Source organism: Pithys albifrons, chromosome 11, assembly GCF_047495875.1.
Source record: "Pithys albifrons albifrons isolate INPA30051 chromosome 11, PitAlb_v1, whole genome shotgun sequence".
Lineage (NCBI taxonomy): Eukaryota > Metazoa > Chordata > Aves > Passeriformes > Thamnophilidae > Pithys > Pithys albifrons.
Genome location: NC_092468.1, coordinates 9838775 through 9861418, shown reverse-complemented (window position 1 = coordinate 9861418; position 22644 = coordinate 9838775). Strand labels below are relative to the sequence as shown.

The window sequence follows — 22644 nt, the reverse complement described above, 5'->3', positions numbered from 1 at the left end:
ACCTTATAATCAAAAATTAGAAAAATGGGCACCCTAGTCAGAGTTCCCACTAATGTGGTTTTGGTGTTAGCAGACTAATTTTTTAATTAGCCCCTCATTGTTTACTTATTCAGACATGCATATTGGGGAAGGCTGCAGGATTCTCTCATGTCAGAATTACAAAGCTGAGCATAAGATAAATAACTTTTTACATTTCCCAATACCTCTTTTTCAGCCCTGAGCCTTCTGCAGAAAGCCACATGCAGAGAAGCAAAACAAACTTCAAGTTTAATTATAGAAATTATTCTCTAGATGGGCTACATTTTTAAACAATCTCTTTTTGCAATACTAAAGGACTCAGCAATTTCCTTTTGTCTTTAAAGATTCAATTAAAAGTATGTCTCAGAAATTAAATTACAGCATGAAATTAGCTAAGGATATGAAATACAGCATTTGCCCCAGCATTCAGGGAAAGGCTGTACAAAGCAATTCACTTAATGGCTCCAACATGTGATCTCAATAACTAAAGTGCCCTCAGCTTGCAGAGGATGTATTGGTGAGATACGTCCTATATAATCCACCAAAAGGAGGAATGGATTAAACTCAGGTAAATCTTATTAATTTATGAAAACCCCTTCATTTACTCTTTTTTTCATCTTTTAAAATGTTACCATTTTGTCAAGAAACACGCTTGTTGGCAGGAATATTTCTGTGGGTTTCAGCTGACTGTGGTCTTCTCAGTCTTGACACGTTCCAGAAGCATCTGCTGGATGTTGACAGTGTTTGTTTCTCTCCAGCTTTCAGAGAGTACTGCTGGATGTAATTCATCACAAACACTGGGAATACACTTCAATTTATTCTTTGCTCTACTAATATAGGGAAGGAAATGAGCAGTCCCCTAACTCTTCAGCTGCCCCTTTAGTCACCTGTTGGGTGCAATTTCAGCTCACACTGTGAGCTGTCTTTGCTCAGTGTGCACTGGGTTAGGGTTTCAGAGGAATCTAATTTCCATTTGGGGTCCTTGGGTATTGTGCAATAAAAAGTGAAATAAAAAAGAATTCCACTTGACTGCCTTCTGTGGGACCACAGCAGCTCCCTTTGCTCATTCACAGGTTCCCAGCAGCTCACACAGGGAGCTGCAGCCTCCACCCCCAACCCAGCAGGGTTCTCCCGAGGGCTGAGCTGTGCCCACCCACGCCAGCTCTGCCATGACTGCTGCACAGGAGATGCCTGCTGGCTCTGCGCTGCTGGTGAAGGCCCTGTGCTCAAGAAACACTCCACATAATTGACTTTCTTTGAGTGGTTGGTTTTATGGGGGGGTTGTGTATTTATTTATTTTTATATATTTTTAAACTGACTACACTGAGGATTACAACTCACAGTAGAAAGCTAGAAGGAAAAATAAAAGGAGTCTCAAATTAACTATAAACCCCACAGTTAATCATGTCTTACAACCAATTTCTTCTCTAATTTCTCCTTACTCCTGTTTTAATCCAATCACACAAAAATCTAAGCAGTCCACATGCACATTCCTCTTTCCATACAAATTTTAGCCACTGATCTGGCAAAACTGGACAAGATGCCCTTCACTGTGTGGTTCTTTTGCAGTAGTGGTGTGACATTTTCTCTTTTCAGGGCTATAGCCTAAAGTAGAGAATCCACTCTTGAGTAAGAAATTAAGCATCCCAATTAAATAATCAAGCACCATACTATGATTTCCTGTGGAGGAATATAAATAAATAAGTAAACAGAAGCACGCATAGCCTGTCAGAACTGTGCTGAGGAGAACATGCAAAGGACACAGACGCCTGCCAGCTGGATGGGGCTTAAAGCAATCTTTATTAATATTAAACCCAGCCAAATACAGCTGTGATTTGCAGCCCTTAAAAGAGCAATGCACTGAGCTCTTTTACTTAAGGAAAACATTTGGTTTTCAACTTTATGAACAGGTATTGCCTAAATGATGGATTTTCCTGGAGGTGCAGAAAGATTCACTTTTATTCTAATGCTAGCACAGAGCATCAGTTCTGCTGAGTTCTCAGACTGGGGCTGTGTGTTCACAGTGTTTATTACAGAGAGTTGTGGCAAAATTTACAAAGTGCATGTGAAAATGCATGTGTGCACGTCAAGGATGGTGACTAGCTGCAATTTTGCTACCATTGGGTCATGAGACTATGTTTTCTCTAGAAGTATTTGTTCTTTAGGAATGCTAAATTCAGGTCTCAGGCAATTACAATATTTGTCAGGTGTCAGTGAACTTCAGCATGGAGTACTTTTTGGTTATTGGATCAATATTTTTAATTTGTGTATTTATTCTGCTGAATCTATTACTGAATGTATTTCTCCACTAATGAAGTTCATCATACATTGGTTACAAAGACTCAATCTGGGTATGCTTGAAAACGGTCTTCCCTATTTTTTATCCAGGCTTCATAACAGCAGGTTTTATTCAGTTCTACTCAACTCCAAGCACACTTCATAATATAATTGAAGACATTTTCCAAACAAATGCAAACCTTTGACTAGAAACAGTGGCACTGCCAGAACTCTACAGGATCATGCAAAATATCTACATTTTCACAGCTCTACATGCATCTCTCTTGCTAAAAGGGACTTTTGGGTTAGAGGCAATGCTGGATAATTTTAACTGCCAGGGAGAAGTTAGAATCACACATGTTGCAGTTAAAGAGTAATCAAGAGATGGTGAGAAAAAAAGACTAGAAATAAAAGCAGAATGGGAGCAAATGACTGCAAGTAGGATGTTAAGATCCATACACCCCCACCAGCCTCTTTCAGCAAGAGTGTGCCAGGGACTGTCTCTCGGAGGTCCAACACACCTCCTCCAGGATGAGTCAGTGTGCTGAGGCGGCCCCAGCCTGGAGGTTCTATGGGAACACACGCCCAGGTGGAATTGGAGCAGGGCCAGCTCACCCCTTCCCACAGGCGGTCAGACAGCCTGCGAACACCCATTGCATGCAGCCACTTCCACTGGATCTTAACAACAAGAAAAGGGGTCTGCAACCCCTTGAGATATCTTCTGGAATCTCTATGACCCCACACTTCCAATATGCTTTCAAATACAGCAAATGAATCCTTAGCAATAATGCACCCACCTATCTAGCAGGCCAGTACAGGTTTGAACAATTTGTGGAACAACAAATGGAAAAGATCATGTAACTTTCCCAAAAGGAAATAAAAGTTGTAGGCAGAAGCCCTAAAATCAGGGAAGAGTTACTGAAAATAACATCAAAATTTACATAGCAAACTGATAATGATTTCTGCTTTATTTCCTTGGTACTCTGAATTACACAAAGCTGGCTATCAGCCTGTATGGTAAATTTTAAATTACATTAGTTGCATTACTGTTCTAAAATAAAACTTCTCAGAATAACAGCAACACAATATAGTATGCATTGTGTCTGTTGTTTATTTTGTGTGGCAATACAGGCAGCCATATGGATGTGAGCATTTGGAAGGGAGGATTTGTTGGCTAGATCATCACATCTGTTTACTTATAAATGCAACAAAAATACATTTGGAGGTCATCGACTGCACAACCATTTTGCTTACTCCTGATGAAAAATAAAAGCTATCAATGCTACTCTTTCTACATCAACACCACCTCAAAAGAGTTCATATGATATTTTCATGAGAAAAGTGTTTTGAAATTATAGTAAAATTAGTCTATCATACTTCATCAGCCACTTCCACTATAATGGTAATATAAGGGCAATAAATTAATCTAGGATGAAATGAGCATGCAACATGTCCAGGAAGATGATAAAGAAAACAACCAGTGCCCCAGTTAAACTTCCTCACAACACAAACATATTGATTAAATGAGCACATACCACTGACCTCATATCCAAAAATCACATTCACCAAGTGATCTCAGATTTGAATCAAAAAAACCCCAAAAAACAACAAACACAACCAAACAAAAAAAAATCCACAAAAAGAAAAAATACCCACAACACACTAGGCCAATAACGCCAGATTAACAAGCTTGCAATGTATAACATCTCAATAACATGTTTGTGGGTATTTCCATCAAGGCTCTCATCATCCAAAATATTTATGGCACTTTTTCTTGAGGTCAGGCTGTAGGTATGTTGTACTATAGCAAACATAAGTATTCCTGAAAAATTTAATAATGTGTATTTTACTACACAGAATTTCAACTACAGCAAAATGTTCAGAAAAAAAGAAATAGTACTTCAAGAATTCTCCCCCCACCCCGAGTATTGTTCTGATTTCAATACATTATTATAAGCATTAAGTTCATAATTAAATTATTTTACTTTGGTTATTTTTTATTCTGGCAGAAATCTTTTGGTAGAAATATTTCAGCATGTCCATAAAATCTAAGATTACACAGATTTTCTCAGCTGAACAGAGCTTTTGGCAGTGAATAATCCTATGGATAGAAATATTTTCATATTTTCTTGCTGTCACCCATGCTTGATAACATTTTTAGCTGAAGGACACGTAATTTATATCTTGTTCATGAAGGAAACTAAGGATAGGAACTACAGAAAACTACATAGATAATACCTAAATTCAGTTACTTCCACAACCTCAAACAAACCCCAAAGAGCAAAAAAGAAGAGAAAAATATGATCTTACTTTTGCTGATGGGTTAGTCTTCAATACTTGATTTGCCAAAGAAAGGAGAGGTTAAGATGACAGCTGTTGATTACAATTCCTTCTTCACTACAAGAGCTTAGCTCTGCCACTGGCTGGCTGGCCCATTTCTGTTTGCTTTAGCATAAAACAGTGCTCCTAAAAGCTCCTCCTCTTGACAGCATCTGCCTGGATACTTCCCTCAACAAGCAGAAACAAGGCTTTCCACAGGGCCATTTAGGTCCTGGGAATGAGCTACAAGTAAGGGAAACCAGTAGAAATAAATATTTTGATGAGTAATTCCAGGATTTGGCAGGTAGAAATTCATGCCCACTAACACCACCAGCTTTACACTAGAGCAGTGTAACATCTTCACAGTGATACAAATTAAAACAACTTCCCTGACTGAAACAGTTGCTCAAATGATGCCTAAAGAATAGAAGTCAGACCTTTGAAAGCATACATCACTTAAAAGTGTACCTACGATTAATGCAACATAGCTGAGCCTTCCAAGCAGGAGGGTTCACTGTGTGTTTCTTGTAAGATTGTGCATTTGTGCAGTTAAGAAAAGCATTGATAAAGTATCCACAGAAAGCAGTGTATCAAAGTGTCTAAATATATGTATTTCATTTATTGGTGACTCAGAAAGCAATTGCTCATTCTCACAAATGCCCTAGATAAACTCCAAATGTACCTTTCTCCTGGCACCCACAATAGCTGAGGCAAATCTACCTTCTGTTCCCAGAAATGCTGCCTACAGCAGACATAGTATCATGGCAAATATACATGTCACAGTCCTGCAACTGCATTGCCAGGGAAAATGATACTGCTCCATAACTTTATTTGCAGTTTATAGGCTCTGTGGGAAATACGCCAGTATGTGCTCTTGGTCTGGGCCCAACTGCCTGAATAGACAAGGGTCATGTAATGAGACCAGAAGACTAAAAGATGGAAAGAAAAAAGGCCTAAATGTTAGGTACAATATATACATATTTACTGTGACTTACCCCCAGCTACTAATCAGCACATTAACCTTATTTTCTCTGCATGATCACTAAGTACCATACTAAAATTAGGTCAGAAATTCAGATCAGATCAGCTGACTCAGCCCAGCAAGATCAGACAAAGACTAGTTGCCTTTTTTTTCCAATCCAATACACTGTGTTTATCTCCTGCAATGTACAATAGATCCATACATTTTTCCCCGCAATTAACCTATCAGAACCACACAATGAGGCAGCAATCACACCAAAGACACATCAGTGCAACTGAAGGAAGACAACACAATGTATCCTTTAGAAGACAAAATGTGCAATGAAACATCTTTTTTTTTCAAGGTCATTTTTCAGATCTTGTTTCCAAACTGCTTAGACTAATGCATTTCAATGAACTTAAGTCATTCAGCATAGTTATGAAATGATTTAGGTAAATAACAGCTGCTTCCAAATAGTGTTGTGGGTGAATAGCATCACTTTATTAGATAATACACTACTCATTATTATGTTTTTAATATACACTATCAGCCTTCTTCTAAGAGAGACCATCTGAACATTAAAAAAGCTTCTAAATACAAAAATAGCAAAATAGTTTCTAAGAAAATTCAATAATTGGACTATCAGGTAATTTTCAGTACCAAGGACTTATAGCTGCTTTATTTTGACTTCCACACGCAAAAGAAGAGTGTTTGTGGGAACCCCTTCTCCTGCTCAAAAATCTACCTGCAGTTAATCACAGGGGATGATTCCCTTGTTGCTAAGGAGATTTTTTTCAGATGTTGGTAGTCTCCAGACAGGCACCACTGTTATCACTGCACATGTGCACCACTTTCTATCTAGGCCACATTATCAGGAATTAGATATAATATAAATATGCACCAAGATAAGGTAAAGACTTAAGGAATACAATATAGAACAAAAAAGAAGTCAATAATCCTACTTTACCTTTCCTGTCTGCTTGTGTTTCAATAGACAACATGATCTTGGATGAGTCTCTAGAGGTTACTACAGGGAACACTCATTTGCAATCAGCCTAAGTGACTTCAGACACCACGGCTTCTTTAGCAAAATCAGATGTTCTCCCTTGGCCTGCCACTGCTTTTAGTTTTTCTAATTAGATATCACAAGTATCTTTTTTTTACCTCTAAAATTTTCCATAGAAAAGAGAGAAAAAGACATGAAGACTGTTTTTCAAGATTTTCTAAGGTGTTTTCCTTACTTTGTGTCCTCAGACAGACATTGTTTACCCTGTCAGTGTTACTTTGATAAGCTGGTGGGGAAGGATCTTAGGCAACCTGAGCAAACACAGTTTCCCACAGAAGAGCACTATATTCAGGAAATGTTGATGTCTTCAATCCACATACAGATACATGCTATTCCTCCAATAAACCCACTGTGTTGCTTGTCCTTTTCCTTCTGTCTTCTGGCTCTGTAACTGAGCATAAGAACTCTGTCCTCAGTGATACCAACTTAGCATGAGCAAGAATTTCATGGTTTGGCTCTGCCCTAAATCATCTGTACTTATCCAGAGCTCTTCAACAAATCACTTTGCCAGGATCAATAAACAAAACCACACAAACCAACCACAATGTAGGAAATAGTTTACCACCATTCAAATTAAGTAGAGAAGCTTGGCTAGAGGACTACAAAGAACAAGATAGGTTCTAAACTTACTCTTTCATCCCAGGAAACTTATTCATAACAAAACCTATTCTGGTACCTTTATGGTCACACATACAGAAGTACTTGCCAGCAGGTTAGCCAGAGCACAGCCTATCCACCTGAATTTCACATTATTCTTATCACTGCAACCAAATTGCTGACAATCTAAAAAAGCTCTACTTCCTGGAACATAAAGCAGCCATATTTTTGCTTTATGTTCCTTTATCTCCCTCCTCTGTCAGACTGTATGTGCTGCTCGTTTCCTTTTAATATTCCTTCAAAATTATCAGACTACTGAGGCGTTGCCTGAATGTTCAGAGCACAGCATATCTGTTATACCTGGATGTACAGTACCCAAGACATAGCATAAAATTTAATCGCTTAAACTGAAATACAGAAGATTCATGCTGGGTGAAAAAAATTCAAAGGACCTCCTATCAGCCTATGTTCAAGCCATCCATTTGCATATAAAAGTATAGTATTTGGCTGGATGATTTACCTGTATTTCAGAATCTTACCTTCACCTCAAGAAAACCCTTTTTTTTTAATAAGGCAAATTTGTATGTAATAAATATTTATATAGATTCCATTCAACCTTCTCTTCCTCTCCAAGGGACTGCAGAGATTTCACTGATAACCACTGGCAGAAGAGGCCAGGTCATGCGAGTGCTCCTCTCATTAACTCTCAATTAAAATCAATAGAATTGTTCAAGAAGAGCCATTATAAGGTTCTGCCCATCAGCGGCCTGATCCATTTTCCTTTAAATGATGGCAATACTGTTACTGACTTCAGAGCTCACAAAATGAAAAGGAAATCACAGATAATAGACTTTTTCTTCTAAAAACATCAGACAACAATTAAAAAGCTTCAAAAAACTACCAGATTTAACACACCAGCTCAAGCAGAGTCTATTTAGACCTGTGAGGCTCTCCCAGTCTCACTCACACACAAATATATTATTGCACAAAGTACAAACTGTCCATCTAAAAGCACTGAGAGGATGAGAACATATTTTTCACTGGAACTACATCTCCTATTTCAAACACCCAAACTTTTTGTTACAAATCACACCTGTTCAAGATGCCATACATGCTCAAACTGAATATATTTAGATGGGAACACTCTCTTTCATTGAGGGAGGCAGAACCATTCACTCTCATGTCTACACAATGTGCACGTGCAATTAGAAGCCTGACATTGGCCAATGGCCTGTACTGCTTTTATCCGCAAGCTGCTCCAAAATCAACTGATCTACATATATATATCATGTCTGAGACTAAGCCCCTCACTTTTCATTCACTCTGCCAGACCACTCATCTTTTTATCAAAATATTTACCGTTTTATTGCTTCTTCTTGTTTTCGACGTTTTTCACTCTTTTCTTTCAAGTAAGCCAGGTTTGTTTCATTCCTCATGCGATCATTCTCTCGAGCAATGTCTGATGCATTCTGTATAACCAAGCCATCATAGGCCTTCATCCCCATATCTTCAATATACTGGAGAAAAGCGCCCAAAGTGACCTCCTCCTGATTAGAACTCATCATCTTGCAGGAGATAATGAACAAAGGAAAGCAACGTTTCCTGCAGGTTGAAAAACACATAATACCTTAATCAGTAGGAAAATAGCTTACAGTTTATGACAGCGAGATTGTGTCAGGTGTAATTAACATCTTCATAAGAGATAATTTTTCAGACTTTCTCCTATTTACAGGGTAATAAACAAGGCAATTCAGAACACAGAACGTTACTTGAGACAAGAGGAGACAAAAATCAAGAGTCTCTTCCAGGTGATGCAGATCCATCCAATTACACACTGTAAATCCTGAAAATGTTTCCTCTCATCCTTTCCCTTTTTGTAATACCCATCAGTTGCCTTGAACCTGACATTCCTGAATCTCAGTTTGAATTAGACTAAGAAGGCTTTCATCACAAGACAACAGGTTCTTTTTGCAGTTTGGATAAGGCAGCACCAGAGTAGATTACCAGACAAAATTCCTGTTCTCCAGGATATTCCAAAGTTCAGTTGAAAAATATTGGCCAATTTTTTGAAATAAAAAATTTTTCTTGAGGTTCAAAATCTAGAAAGAAATATTGTGAAATAGTTTCCTGTACTTCTTACTAATGTAGACATGAATTCATAAGCTCTGGCTATATGCTAGCTGACAGCTTGTTAGCTTGAAGTTGAAGAGTAGACAAGAAATCCCATCTGAGATGGGACCTTCTGATCTCTAAAGCCCTTGAATTCTCCAAACTTCCACATTTCTTCCACAGGTATGAGAAACAGGACCTCCAGCTAAGCAGCATGGAGCAGACACACTTAGATCCCTAGGTCACCCCTGGCTCCATGGCAGGCAGCCTAAAAGCACTTAGAAGGGCCCCAAAGGTCTCACTCATCAACAGGCATCCCGGAAGCTCCAAGGACTCTGGTGTATAAACACATGTGTAAATACTACAGGAGGTTAAAGGCAAGGTAGAATTTCAAGAGATATGCTGTCTCTCTCAAGTCTATACAATGGAATTAACTACTTACTAAACAAGCAAAATAGAACTTTAATAAAATGGAATTGTGCCATCTTATTTTACACACTGATTACTGTAAGGTCCAGAGACATTACAATTTTGAGTGCTGTTGTGTGGGGTCCTCATCTTACAGCTGGGGACTTGCTGCAGGAGTGGCTGAGGGACCTGCTGGCAGACCTGGCAGCTAAACTCAGCTCTCTAAGGCACATTTGCTTATTCACTACTAAAGCATTCCTCTCTTCCCCGAAAAAGGGTTGTGTGACTTCTTGGAATCAGCTTGAGAACCTTGCCAGCACTACAACTAGAAGAGATCTTACTGAATAGGCAATGAGAATCCTGTGTGCACATAGATTTTAGGGGCAGGGTTCTGTGTAATCAGCGACAAAAATCTTTCCACCATTTCCTAATACATTATCTTATTTCTAATCTTTATTACAGAGCTGGAAAAGTAAAATTCTGATCTGGATAGGCACTAATTCTAAATAAATAAACCAATAAAATCTTCTTAAGGATTCTAGCAATCTACTCTGGTCTATCAAGCACAGCCCTGACCACAAAAATATAAGGGATGAAAAGACTAGAGAAATATTTTTTCACCCTTTAATGTTTTTCTCTCTTTTTTGTTTACTTGAAGAGACAATGGCAACAAGTAGCTGGTTTCAGGCAGTTATTACCTTAAAAACACACCTATAATTTTCCCCTGTTCCCCATATCTGTATATCAAAATTCTTTCTATACAGGGGTAACATGACTGTTAAAATGATGATTCAGAGATTGCAAATGCTCTGCTCCTATTACCTCTTCTGCCTCCCAAGACAACCTTTTCTATCAACTAAACCTGAACATGAGCATAAGGCTGATGTTCAGGGTCACTGAAGTGATCTTTAAACATTTTCAGGCATGGGTATCAGCATCTCCTAGTAATCCCTGCAGGGTAAAACCAGTGAAGGAGGTCTTAGTGCAGCCCAACGTGCATGCATGGCATTTCACACAGCTCTGACATTGGAACTGACTACAACTCCACTGAGCTGGAATATGCATTCAGCTATTCCATATATTCACCATAAGTAGCACACTACCTGCAAAGGAGTGAATTGCAAAGATGACAACAACCTAAACAGACTCTAACAATGTTAGCAATGCTTAGCAGACATTATTTGAGACCAATTCCTAACCTTGCCGATTGAAAACGTAAGTCCAGATACGAAAGCCCCTTTCCTGGGATTGTCCCTCTATGGCACAAAACCTACCTGATTAAAACCAATTCTAACAGCACAGACAGCCCTAACTCCACTGTCTCTGAACTACTCAATGGCATCTGCTCTTTGATGGTTAAAGGCCATTTCCCAAGGAGACGGCTAATTTACTGTACTGTCCATTTTGGACTTCTAGTAAAGCCTAATTTCTGCATATGTCAAATTAAATTCAAATGAACCTGCACAACAGAGAAATCTCACCTTAATAAACTCAATGGCAGTATTGCCATTGATTTCTCCAGTGACCAGATTTTACTCCTGAAATATAGTAGTAAATTTTATACTGGAGATAACTTCAATAGGCTTTCAATAAATGCAGTTCTGGCCCATTTTCCCCCAAGACATAGAATTTCATCTGCTTCACATTCTCTTTTGTGACAACAATACTGCATATTTTTCCCCTAATTGTTTTCCTTCTTTCTGGAAGGCAAAAATGAGCTGACACTTAAGGATATACTGAATCTCCTTTTACTATGATGTTTATTTTTTGAACAGGAGGACAAAGTCACTCCAATTGCAAGAAGACTCAAGTAAAAAGCCTTTATTCTGCTGCATGACCTGATGAGATTCTTTATATGTTGGTTTATTGCTGATGTTTTCTATTACTAAACTCATGCAGAATTACAAAGCTCACACACTGTTTAATAAATAGACCAAGACATATTATTTGTCCTAATAAGGGTCCAATCCTGCAACAATACTGAGCAACTGTAGCTACTGAACTCCTATGACTGTGATATTTGCATGCTCATGACACCAAATTCAGTTTGGGGTACTCCTGGTGGTAGTTGGGGAACACACATATTTCAGAACATGCTCTCACAGGACCAGATCCAAAAAGCCCCTGTTCAAGCATCAAGTATTTGCAGGATCAAGGCCCATGTACCTCCTGCTTACATGGTATTTTACAGCCTCACTGCATTTACTGATAGTTTACAGTTATGCATGCTGTACTTCAACAGGGATGAAAAATGCAAACAGCTGGGGCAAAAACCTTCAACTAATTGCCGCAAACATTTTTACAGTATCACTATTCCTTGTGAGGCACATTAGAACCAATTTTATTTACATGTATTGACATCACTTGAAAGATACGACGTTACCCTAATAAATGTGCACAGTAACTGCAATAGGCTGCAAACAATACATGTGGCCAACAGAGTACCATGCAGTGCCTGCCTGTCCCCTTCCTTGGAAAACGGGCAGACAGCACCAATCAACTTTTGATCAAAGGGCCTGCTGGCTGGTAAACTCAGGCAGCAAATCCTAACCATCTGCCATGGCAGACACAAATAAAAGCAAGTGTTTGAGTACATTTATATTTGATTAAAACTATGCAAATGCAAGTTCATAAATAAGTAATAAAAACTGTAGGTGTGGCACCATGATTCTGGTGCTCCTAACATGCACACTGTGGTCAGGGATTTTGTCAGCCATACAGAGTCACCTGAGTATTTGCAATCAAATTGCTTTCAGTGCATTTTGTATTCTGAAATCAAGTAGCCCTGGAAAATTCTGACTGGGAGTTGCACCATTTGAAATATTGTTCAGACACTCCTTTCTTTCCCTTTCCTCATTGTGAAGGAACAAAAGGACACAGCAGGGTAGAGGAAAAGCCCTGAAATTCAGCTGTTGAAGTCAACATACTGTGAAGTCAATAAAAATTGTTTGGAGGAACTTGGTTTTGAGTGTTCACTGACCATGGATATTTTTGAAAATTCACCTGAGCACAAGGACACAAAGAAGGAGATCTCCATCATATCCACTTTGCTTCTTAAAGGTCAAACATAGTGTTAATGTGAAACCTCACTGAGAAAAAAAAATACAATCCCATGCCATCATGCTCACTGACACCTGTCCCTCCAGGTACCACAAATCAGAGGGGCTCTGGGAAAGGAACACAGAGCAGCTCTCAGTGGCCTGGCTCATGCATTCAGCTGTCAGCATGGGAGGAGTAAAGCAAGAAAGATTTTTTTTTTTCCTTCATTGCCAGTGCATCTGGTTTACTGGCAAGGGCAAGCAGTCTCCTTCCTGGTTTGCCTAGAAATATTTCCGTAACTAAATTCAAGATCATTGTATTGATTCACACAGAATTTCTATGGGAGCATAATGCATTGCGTTTCACAAGGCTGTTGCATATCATACTTCTAATTTAACTATTTGCTCTGATGCCAAATATACAGCATTCATGGCCAAACCACACAGCTCCTCCTTTCCATATGATCAGTGTGCAAAAATATTGATTTCAGAGCATGAGGAGTAATCGACCCAATAGCACAGTGTCCAAGCAGTGCCACATATGTGAAGATTTAGACATGTCATTCTCCCTCTTATTTATATGAGGAGCCCCAAAATCAGTTGCTTTTCAGCTGCTTGACAGCCATAAGCTGCAGCTGTGCTGCACTGAAAATTGGCAATGCTGACATTAAAGTGAAGGAGCTTTTTGAAGTAATGACAAAGGCACTGATTGCCTTCTTCCAAATCAGAGGGATTTGGTTTGGTGGTTTTTTTTTTTTGGTGGTTTGTTTGTTTTTTATTTTATTTTAACATAGGAGAACAGAGCCTGGAAAAACAAGCATGGGGTTGCCCAGAGTCCTGAGTCTAATCTCTGATTTATAAAGACCTACTACACCCCTCTCCAGTACTGCCTGATTCTCTTCCAAATACTGCCTCCTTTCTTTGAGAACACATCTGTTTTCACATCACCTATCAATTCCCTCCACTAAGTTCAGTATATCAGAATGATTCTGCACAAATCAAGGATGCTAATCAGCCATTCAGCCCTTGAGTTTGAGCTGTGGCATTCTAGTTGCTTGTAAGAAAATAAGAGCAAAGTAGACAGGCCAGCCATTTCCAATTTTCACAAAATGCTGACTAAAGCAGCACTAATAAGGACCTAAGGGTATTTGATGTACAAAAAAATACTTTTACTGAAAGCAAGAAAAATGTAGTGATTTAAAAGTATACTAGAGACTACTTTGCTGAACTCTCTTATCATAACTGTGCCTTATGTCAAGTGAGATTTGAAATACCCAAGCAGTTGAATGTGATGACACAAATTGCTAAGACATGCTTTTTAGAGTTGCATTCCTTGCTCATTCTTAACAATGAGAGGACATTACTCTTTTCACACATAGTGACGTATTAAATTCTACTGTCAAAGAGGAAAGACCTTCTGAAATTGACTGCAAGTTTCCTACTAGATATCATTTGACAACTATATATGCAGACATTTAAAGAAAAAGAATCAAAGAACCACTACTGTCATTTGGAAGTAAAAGATATATTTTGCATTTTCATTAGGATTAGGATTACAGATTATATATGTGGCCCTCATTATACTGCACAGCATGAGCCGTAGCACCTGGGCAAAAATCACTGAAGCAAGGTAGTGCTGAACCCTTCACTGAAAGAGGTTAAAAGTGTCTCCTTCAGTAGACTGAGAATGTTACTTCATGGGTTTAAAGAAACAGTCCATTTCCATAGACATTCTAATATTCATAAGGAAAATCTATGTTCCTTATAGTTTTAAGAACTAAAAAAATACCCTGAGCCTTGAATTTCGGCTCCCTTGCTGTTGACTTTTGAAAAGGAAAAAGATTTTGCTAACAATGACTCCTCTATGACTACAAGATGTAAAAAAAGCTGTTGTTTACTTCTCAATACAGCAACACTTCCATTACTTTTATCCCCTGAGGAAAACAAGGCTTCCTCCTAACCACATGGATGTTGGACAATTATAAGCCTAGATTCAGAATGGCCAGCACTGAGTACAGTTATGACATTTTACCTTCCCAATATTATGCAGAAGACTTAGAAACAACAGGAAGAAATAAAATCACACAACACAGACATATTCTGTTTGCAAACAGGATATGCATTTGAACTCAGAAGAAATCACAAGCTTCTTGCTGATGGACTTATTTTCTCCTTTGCTTTAAGAAAATGAAATGGAGATTTCACTACTACAAGCCTCATGTTAAGGTTCTGTAAAATATTAATAGCACAGCAGGTCTGATAAATAACTATGATAGATGTTAGAAATTATTTCAATTAATTCATCAGAAATTAGAGAAGAATGGTTTTAATTATTTAACAGGGCTTTTTACAAACAAACTAAAAAAGTCAGATGCAAAACATCTCTATTACCAGCACAATCAACATGTGAAGTACACAAAACCAGTCAAATAGACTTCAGTTTTTAGTTTAGCAATAGCTTGATTAATACCTTCTAAAAATACATGCCACCTCATCATTATGCATTCTGACTACTCATTATTTCATTTTGCAATACTATTTTTCATTCTAATTAGCACCATATTTTATTAGCATGCTCATACGATGTATTAAAATATGTACGTACCAAAATTTAAGTCCACGGGGACCAATAAGTGCAATAATCAAAGGTGACTTTTGCCTGTAAAAGCCCTTTCCTGTGGTTATCTCAGTGCAGTCGGAAGGGATATTTCAGCACCATAAGAAACAGATTTTCAGTTAGGCTCAGTTTTTTTCTTCAGTTAAAGTGCATTAAATCTTGCTGGCAGAATTGCCCAGATTGTAGAATTCGACATCACTATAAGTCAAAGTGTTACGTTATAGATCTTCTTAACATACAATTAAAATGGAAATGGAAAGTTTGGCTTTAAAAAAAAATGCAGTGGAAAGAAAAGAAAGGTGCTTGCTTCTTTAAATCCACATTAAGAGAAGATAGGGTATGGATAATGGGAGGGTATAAACAACACCCTGCTTTGAGGTCCAGCAGAGAAGAAACTGGATGATTTTTACCCACTTTACAACACAGACGATTACAGCACCATCATATGCACTAACACAGAGATTTCTAAGGTGCCTCATTTGAATATGTTCTGTGGAGACAAAAAGAAAGGAATATAAGGAACAGCAAATATCCTATCCAAATGGCTTCTTGCAGCAGGAAAGACGCTCTCTCGCTCATTGCCACTCAGATACAGAAGGTCTGAAGCAGTCTGGCTTGTGGCATCGTCTCTTTCTCCCTCGTGACTACAGGCAGGCTTGCTCTCTCCGGCTGCCTGGGTCCGTTGGTGCTGCTGTTGATTAATCAGGGATTCTCAAACAAAGAGCAAGCCTACCTTCGGGTGCCAGCAGGACTGTGTGGCTCCTCTCCTGCTGCAATTCGGCTGCCCTGACCCCGCTCGCAGCCAGCATCATCCTAGCACCTCGGACAGCTCCGCCGCGCCAGGCCCATGGAGAGGCGGGACGGCGGAGCGGAGACGCGCCGGGAGCCGGCGCGGCAGCGGCGTCGGTCCTGGCTCCGCAGCTCGGGCGCCGGCAGAGCCTCCTAGCTAGGCAACAGTCTCGCTCTTATCTCCACTGCACTGAAGTCTGATTAGCAAATAATCCAGTGGGGGGGGGGAATCTGCATGAACAGCACTGTACATCACATGGAGTCTATAGGTGGGAAAGAACATGAAACAACGCCCTTTCCCCCCTCCTGCTCCCTTCCCCCCTTGCCCCCCCCCCCAAAAAAAAAAAAAAGAGAAATTGTTCTTCCACGGAGAATGTGTAAGTTAACCTTTAGCCCATGTTATGGCTCAAGGAAATGAGCAGCCACTTAAAAGGAGCATCTAAGCCTCAGTTTGATACCTCATATTGATGTATCTTTTGCACTCAGCCTCACTGAAAAGCAGTGCAAGGCACACAATTACTGCTGACGCAGATGAGACTGCTGCTGCTTGGGGAAGAAGGGGAGGAGCTTCTCAACCCATCAAAACAACCTCCCACCACCTGCTCCCATTGCACGAGAACAAAACTATGCCACTCGGACAGGCTGAGCGTGACATTTATGCTGGTTTACTTGTATTGATATGCACACTCTGGAAAGAAGCATCCTGTTTGAAAAGCATTCAAGGTGAAACTACACAGTTTTATGCTCATCCAGAATTTGTGTAATGGTTTGGAAGAAAACATTTCCTTTCTTCTGAACTGGATCAATCTGTGTTATAGCTCCTCCTTGCAGAGTATGTGCTGTTTTGCTTTCTCTCCTCCAAACCTGCAGCCTGGACACAAAGCAAAAGCATTCACTCCCTGCACCAAAGCCAGGAAAAGTAGTAGTGGCTGAATGTGCACGGAATGTGTTACCCCTTTGTTAAACGCCATTTCATTCTTTCTCCTTTCTTAAGTTACAGGCAGGTTTTTCTCCAGCATAAATCTTGATTCTGATATTACAGTAACAGTCGAATTTATTTCTAAAACTAATAACAGAAATTATAGACACAGAATGAAATCCTTTCCAAGTAATGCATGTTCACATGAAAAACTGTGCTGGTACAAAACAAAGACCTCACCTACAGAGCACAGGAAAACTTCCTGCAGGTTTATTGCCCTCCAACTGGAATATCAATATTACCTCACATTCAACCGCACTTAATATACCCACGTAGACAAATGGCAAACCATGGTAACCACCTTCATGCATTGAAACCATAGTCTGAAAAAAGCCTGATTCTAAAACTGTCTCTGATATTCACTCGTAAGTCATTGCCCGTTCACTGTAATAGTGCATGTTCCAGCACACCTCTTGCAATCCTGTGAAACAGGGCAGCAAAATTTCCACATAACCTCCCCAAGAGACCATTTCAAAAAGGATGCCTTAAGATAGGTTACAGAGCCAGAAGAGAGTTTGAAGATATGGAGCTTCTTTCCCTGTGTCAGGGAAAATGATGTGGAAGGGAAGTACCTACAGTGTAGAACTGGAGGCAGTCCTGGGAAGAGAGTTCTTTCCCTAGCCCAAAGGCAAGCCCAGAGCTCTGCTTCTGATTTTGTCCTTCCTTGAAGTATACCTTAAGAGCACCTGTGGCCATGTGGTAATTGGAAAATTCTTTGATTTTCATCAGCTGGAGATTCCTGTCACATGATATCCTCTTGTTTCCAACACTTCTCCAGGATGAAAGATCTCCTCTAACTCTGCTCCAAATCATGCACTGAAAACACAGAATGCACAGTCAAATTTCTTTGCAAGTTACTAATTTTCATTGCAAAATGTGAAATACTTGGCTATGTCTTCACCACAGAGGTCATCCTGGTAATTGGACTCACTCAGATACAATCACCTTTCAGACTACATATATTTTTACATCTTTTGGGAGTGTCCACAGGTTATTGTTCTTGCACCAGGGTTACTGGAGACCATTATTTCCATCAGCTGTGGAAGGAAATGTCCATTTTTCCTTCCCATATCACTGGGATTTTATCATGACCTCTGTGAGGCTGGCAGTTCCTTTCCTGGTTATCTCACACAAAAGTTTCACATTTGCTTCCACAGCCAGCCAACATCAACCTAGGAAAATGCACCTACAGAATCAACCATGACACTTAGTCTGTGAACAATAGAAGGGCTGGATCAAAATTCAGCTAATGTGTTTTGTGTTCTTCCTTTCCACATCCAAGTTTCTTGCAGAACAGTGCTATGATCACATTTAAACATGTTTAATGACAACCCTAATGAAGCCATGACTGCCTTTCACTCCTTGGTTATGAAAGAATCCTAATCAATACAAACACATGCACCTCCACAAACTCCTACCTGTGTTCTCATGTTGCAGAGGTCTGCACCTGGCTTCCTGACCTCCAAACAGCTACAAGTGGAAAACCACTCATTCCTCACAGTAGTTGCCAATCCCCTCTCCCCATCTCCTTTTCTCCATATCCTTGGAGCTTACAGACACACGTAATTCCAACAGATGCTGATTACTAGCACTTGCTTAGATTTTCTGAAAAACTTGGGCAAGGCTTCATTACACAGCATATAGATTAACCTATTTTATTTACGTATGTGTATGGACATGCTTACACATGTACATAGCAAATATAGAGATGTCATTTCACCTGTGGTTGACACTTGTACAATGAAAACAGATGAACGATGTGCTGTGGAACTGCACACTGGAAACTACTCAGATAGTTGTGGGATACTCCAGCCTCTGCCTGGCTGTGAGTAGGCTGGAGCACACAGTACATAACAGCAGGAGGGTTCTTTGTCCATAGGATGAGGTGCTCTTTCAGGCTCAGTGACAGGCTCAGAGTGTGCAAGGCCTGAAGACTGCTGGCCACACAGAGACCAAGGGCTTTCAAGAGGAAGAGGACACTCATTTAAGTTACTAACAGACTCCTTAGTGACTGAGACACAGTCTACCTGTCCCTGAAGTAAGGGAAGCTTGAGGACAAATGGACTGGAGTTCAATGTCAGTGATAGTCCCAGCTTGCTTTGTGAATGAAGAAGGAAGGCTCCCCAAGAAAAGGAAACCACATGTTTCCAGTCCTGAACATGGTAACACCTGACTTAATACAGGGACTGTTATGCAATTATTTACATTTATGAGGGTCAAAAAGGACAAGTTTCTTCTCTTTGAATGCACCACTCCTCATGTCATCTGAGGCTTCTCCTGAGAAGACTTCAGGACAGATTTTTGTAGCTGAACAGCAGGCCATAGATGAAGAGCTCTAAGAATGGAGATTCCAAAAGGGCTAAAAACATCTGAAATAGAGCCCAGGAATTGAGGACTTAAACCTAGAAATTCATGGCACCTAACCAAGGGGACCATGTTATGACCTTACGTCACTGTATCCAAACTCTCCACCCCAGTGAATGGTAGGAGAGGCTACTGTCCATGAAGCAGCCAAAAGACACAGGGTTTCTGTCAGTCAAGTTTTGCCAAGACCAGAATCATCACAGTGGAAGCTAAGGGTGGGCAGTTTACCCACACTTAAAAACACAAGCCCATCCAGATGCTGACTTTGGATGATTAACAATTTCTTTGGCTAAGCTAAGCTAAACTTGCTTTGCTTATTTCTCCCGTACCCTCTCTCCTCAGCTTCAATTGTTTTTCCGTGTTTCCTGTGTGCTTAGTCCTCTCAGTTTTTATTGCTGCCAGTCTGCAATTGCTCTAGCCACTTTGTGACCCTTACATTATGAATTCCTTGCCTGCTCCCTGGCCAAATCTCTTAACCTAGGCCTTGCTACTATCCATGACCTTTACAGAAGTTTGACTTAGCTTTTCTTGATTCCAACACCTAGCATCTGGTTCTAACCAGTCCCAACTATTAGGACCTATTGAAGCATCTTAATTTCACAATAAACAAATAGTTTCCTCAGACTGTAATCATTCTCATGTGTGAGGCAAGTGAAATTTCCAATGACCGTCTTACCTGTGCTTCATCCCAAGTCTCAGTTCAGCAATCGCTGCAATGTACCTTTAGCACCAAATGAAAAGAAATGGCTTAGATTCTTATTTGGATTTCAACCTCAGTTAATAAATATTTTTAAATGGAAGTGGGTTAATTTGAGGTAAGTGCATAGAAAACAAACTGCATCCAAACCCAAGCACAGTGCTCACCACAACCCTGATTTGAAGAAACTGTCTCAGATTTCAAGTCCTAATGCTCTTAGTACCCACCTACCACCATGTAAGCAAAGTGAAAACTTGAGAATCTGTTTGCAATTAATTTTTAATATGACATACTAAAATAAATTGAGCCTTCAAGGCCAATTTTCCCAAATTATTTCATTCCATGCCCTAGATAAGCTTTAACATTTGTGTCTTTTCCTCTCAAGCATTCTTAAAACCCTGAAAGTTACACAGTTGCTCCTTCTCCCATCCACATTTTACTCCTTTTTTCCCTCTCTCCCTCTTCATACGTGCACTGTTGCTGTGACAAGGAGAAACTACTCACACAATAATAGTAAAGGGCACTGTCACTGCTTCATCTCAGCATTTGTTTCAGCTATTTCACATCTCTCTATAGCATTCTTTCACCTCCCTGGAGCACACTGGCTCTATCCCTCCCAGCAACAGACTATGACTATCCATAACCATCATGCACATTTGTCTCTTCAGAGTTCTGAGGAGGATTCTTTGAAAGGTAAAACAGTAGAGGGGTCCCTACTCATGTAAAATGCCAATTAAAGTTAAATGCTTAACTGCCATCTGTGCCTTTAAGAAAAGTCTCTTAATTTTCCCCAGTGATCAATTTTTTTCACATGGGACCAATTTTGCTGTTATTGCTTAGGCAAAATTCCCATTGAAGTCCATAGGGAACTTTGCCTGAATACAAAATATGGAGCAAAACCCTGCACTTATTTGCATAGATCACAAATCACAAAGATCATGTCCTGATGCAAGTGATTTATCCTACATGACAGCTAGTGCAACTGGGCTATTTTTAACCATGATTTGTTGTAAAATATTTCATGATATTTACCATTCAAAAAAGAGTCAATTGATTCCTTTTTTCTTAAACTGGATTAGATTGAAAGATTCTGGCCGCTTTCCAAACCCATTAATTACTAAACGGTACATTTTCCACAGAAATGTTAAGCTATAAGTAGTTCTTCTGGAGCCAGTTAGCTCCTAGCTAAAATCAATTAAAGCTGGTAAAGATACATTGCTATGGTCAGGTCCCAAATACAGACATCAGTATTTATAGCATAGTGGTTGCTGGTAAAATCCCCCAACACAGATGCAGTTGTACTTGCAAACCCGTGCTTTCACTGTTCATCTCATACAGCGGATAGTCAGTGGGGCTTTTATTCCAGGATAAACCCAGCTGTGTCAGTATGGTTGCACTCACATGAAGCTCTATTTCTGCTCTAGTAGCCTCAATTTTCTAGCCCCAAAGAAGCACTCTTTTTCCTATGGAGTACAAAGGCCAGGCAGTTTAAACTTGTTTGTCACCTCCCCACCCTGCTGCTCATTCCCATTTGTGAGGTCTTGCAGGGAACTGGGTCATGGAAATGATCCAGAGCCAAAATAATTTTGAGTGAGAATGAGGGAGAATCCAAAAAAACAAAGCGGATGGTGTTCTTTTCAACCAAATCACTTCCTTGGACTACACAATGCAGAGGGCACTTCACAGCGTGAGAATAGTACCCCTGCCAAGGTGGCCCGTGACTTTGGAAGTGAAAAGTCCCCCCGTGCTACAGACACTACCAGTGTGCTTAAGCTCCAGTGTGAGTGACTCCAGTGCCCAGGCAGCACACATGCCAAAGCTGTTGCACTGAGACTTGGCCTGCTGAAGCCTCAGGAACAAAGAAAATCCTGCAGGCAGCCAGGAAGCTGACAGGCAGTGCTCCCTGCCCTAAAAACTCCACAACTCTGATGAGCACATGCAATTGCTCAACAGCTCTGAGGCAGGCAGAGAGGGGTACTTGCACACTACACAAATGTGACCACACATGAAAGTTGCAAAGGGTTTTACCAGACCATGTGAAAATCTCCAGGCATTCCAAATTTCTGTAAGCCAGCAGCGCAGCTAAAAAAAACCAAAAAACAAAACAAAACAACAAAACAAAACAAAAAAAAAACAACAAAAAACACAAAACAAAAAAAGCCCCAAAAAACAACAACAAAAAAAACCCAAAAAAACCCAAACAAACAAAAAAAACCCCACCAAAACACACAAACCAGAACCAGGAATGCAGTTCTGCTTTCCCCTCCACCCCCAGCTATTCCTTCGGCCTTATGCTGGCACAAATGTCACTTGGCCCTGTGGTGCAGCAGATTGGGAAACAGATCAAGCCGAGAACTACCCTGGGATTTTGGCACCACGTGGATGTTGTTATTTGTGAAAGGACC

The 22644-nt window shown here is 39.9% G+C and overlaps 1 protein-coding gene across 3 annotated transcripts in view; it reads right to left on the bottom strand.

Moving 5' to 3' along the window:
* NYAP2 (neuronal tyrosine-phosphorylated phosphoinositide-3-kinase adaptor 2) overlaps positions 1 to 16449 on the bottom strand; it is a 130777-nt gene extending 114328 nt beyond the window's left edge. For 2 of the 3 annotated variants that reach the window (XM_071566821.1, XM_071566824.1), the window contains exons 1-2: positions 16144 to 16449; positions 8598 to 8840 (exon numbers count right to left, since the gene is read on the bottom strand). In XM_071566821.1, coding sequence (XP_071422922.1) covers positions 8598 to 8803 — 206 coding nt within the window. In that variant the 5' untranslated portion in view covers positions 8804 to 8840; positions 16144 to 16449. Of the gene's footprint in view, positions 1 to 8597; positions 8841 to 15398; positions 15876 to 16143 lie in introns of those variants that run through there. The other variant, XM_071566823.1, reaches the window with a different exon arrangement.
* Between the last annotated feature and the right edge of the window lie 6195 nt (positions 16450 to 22644).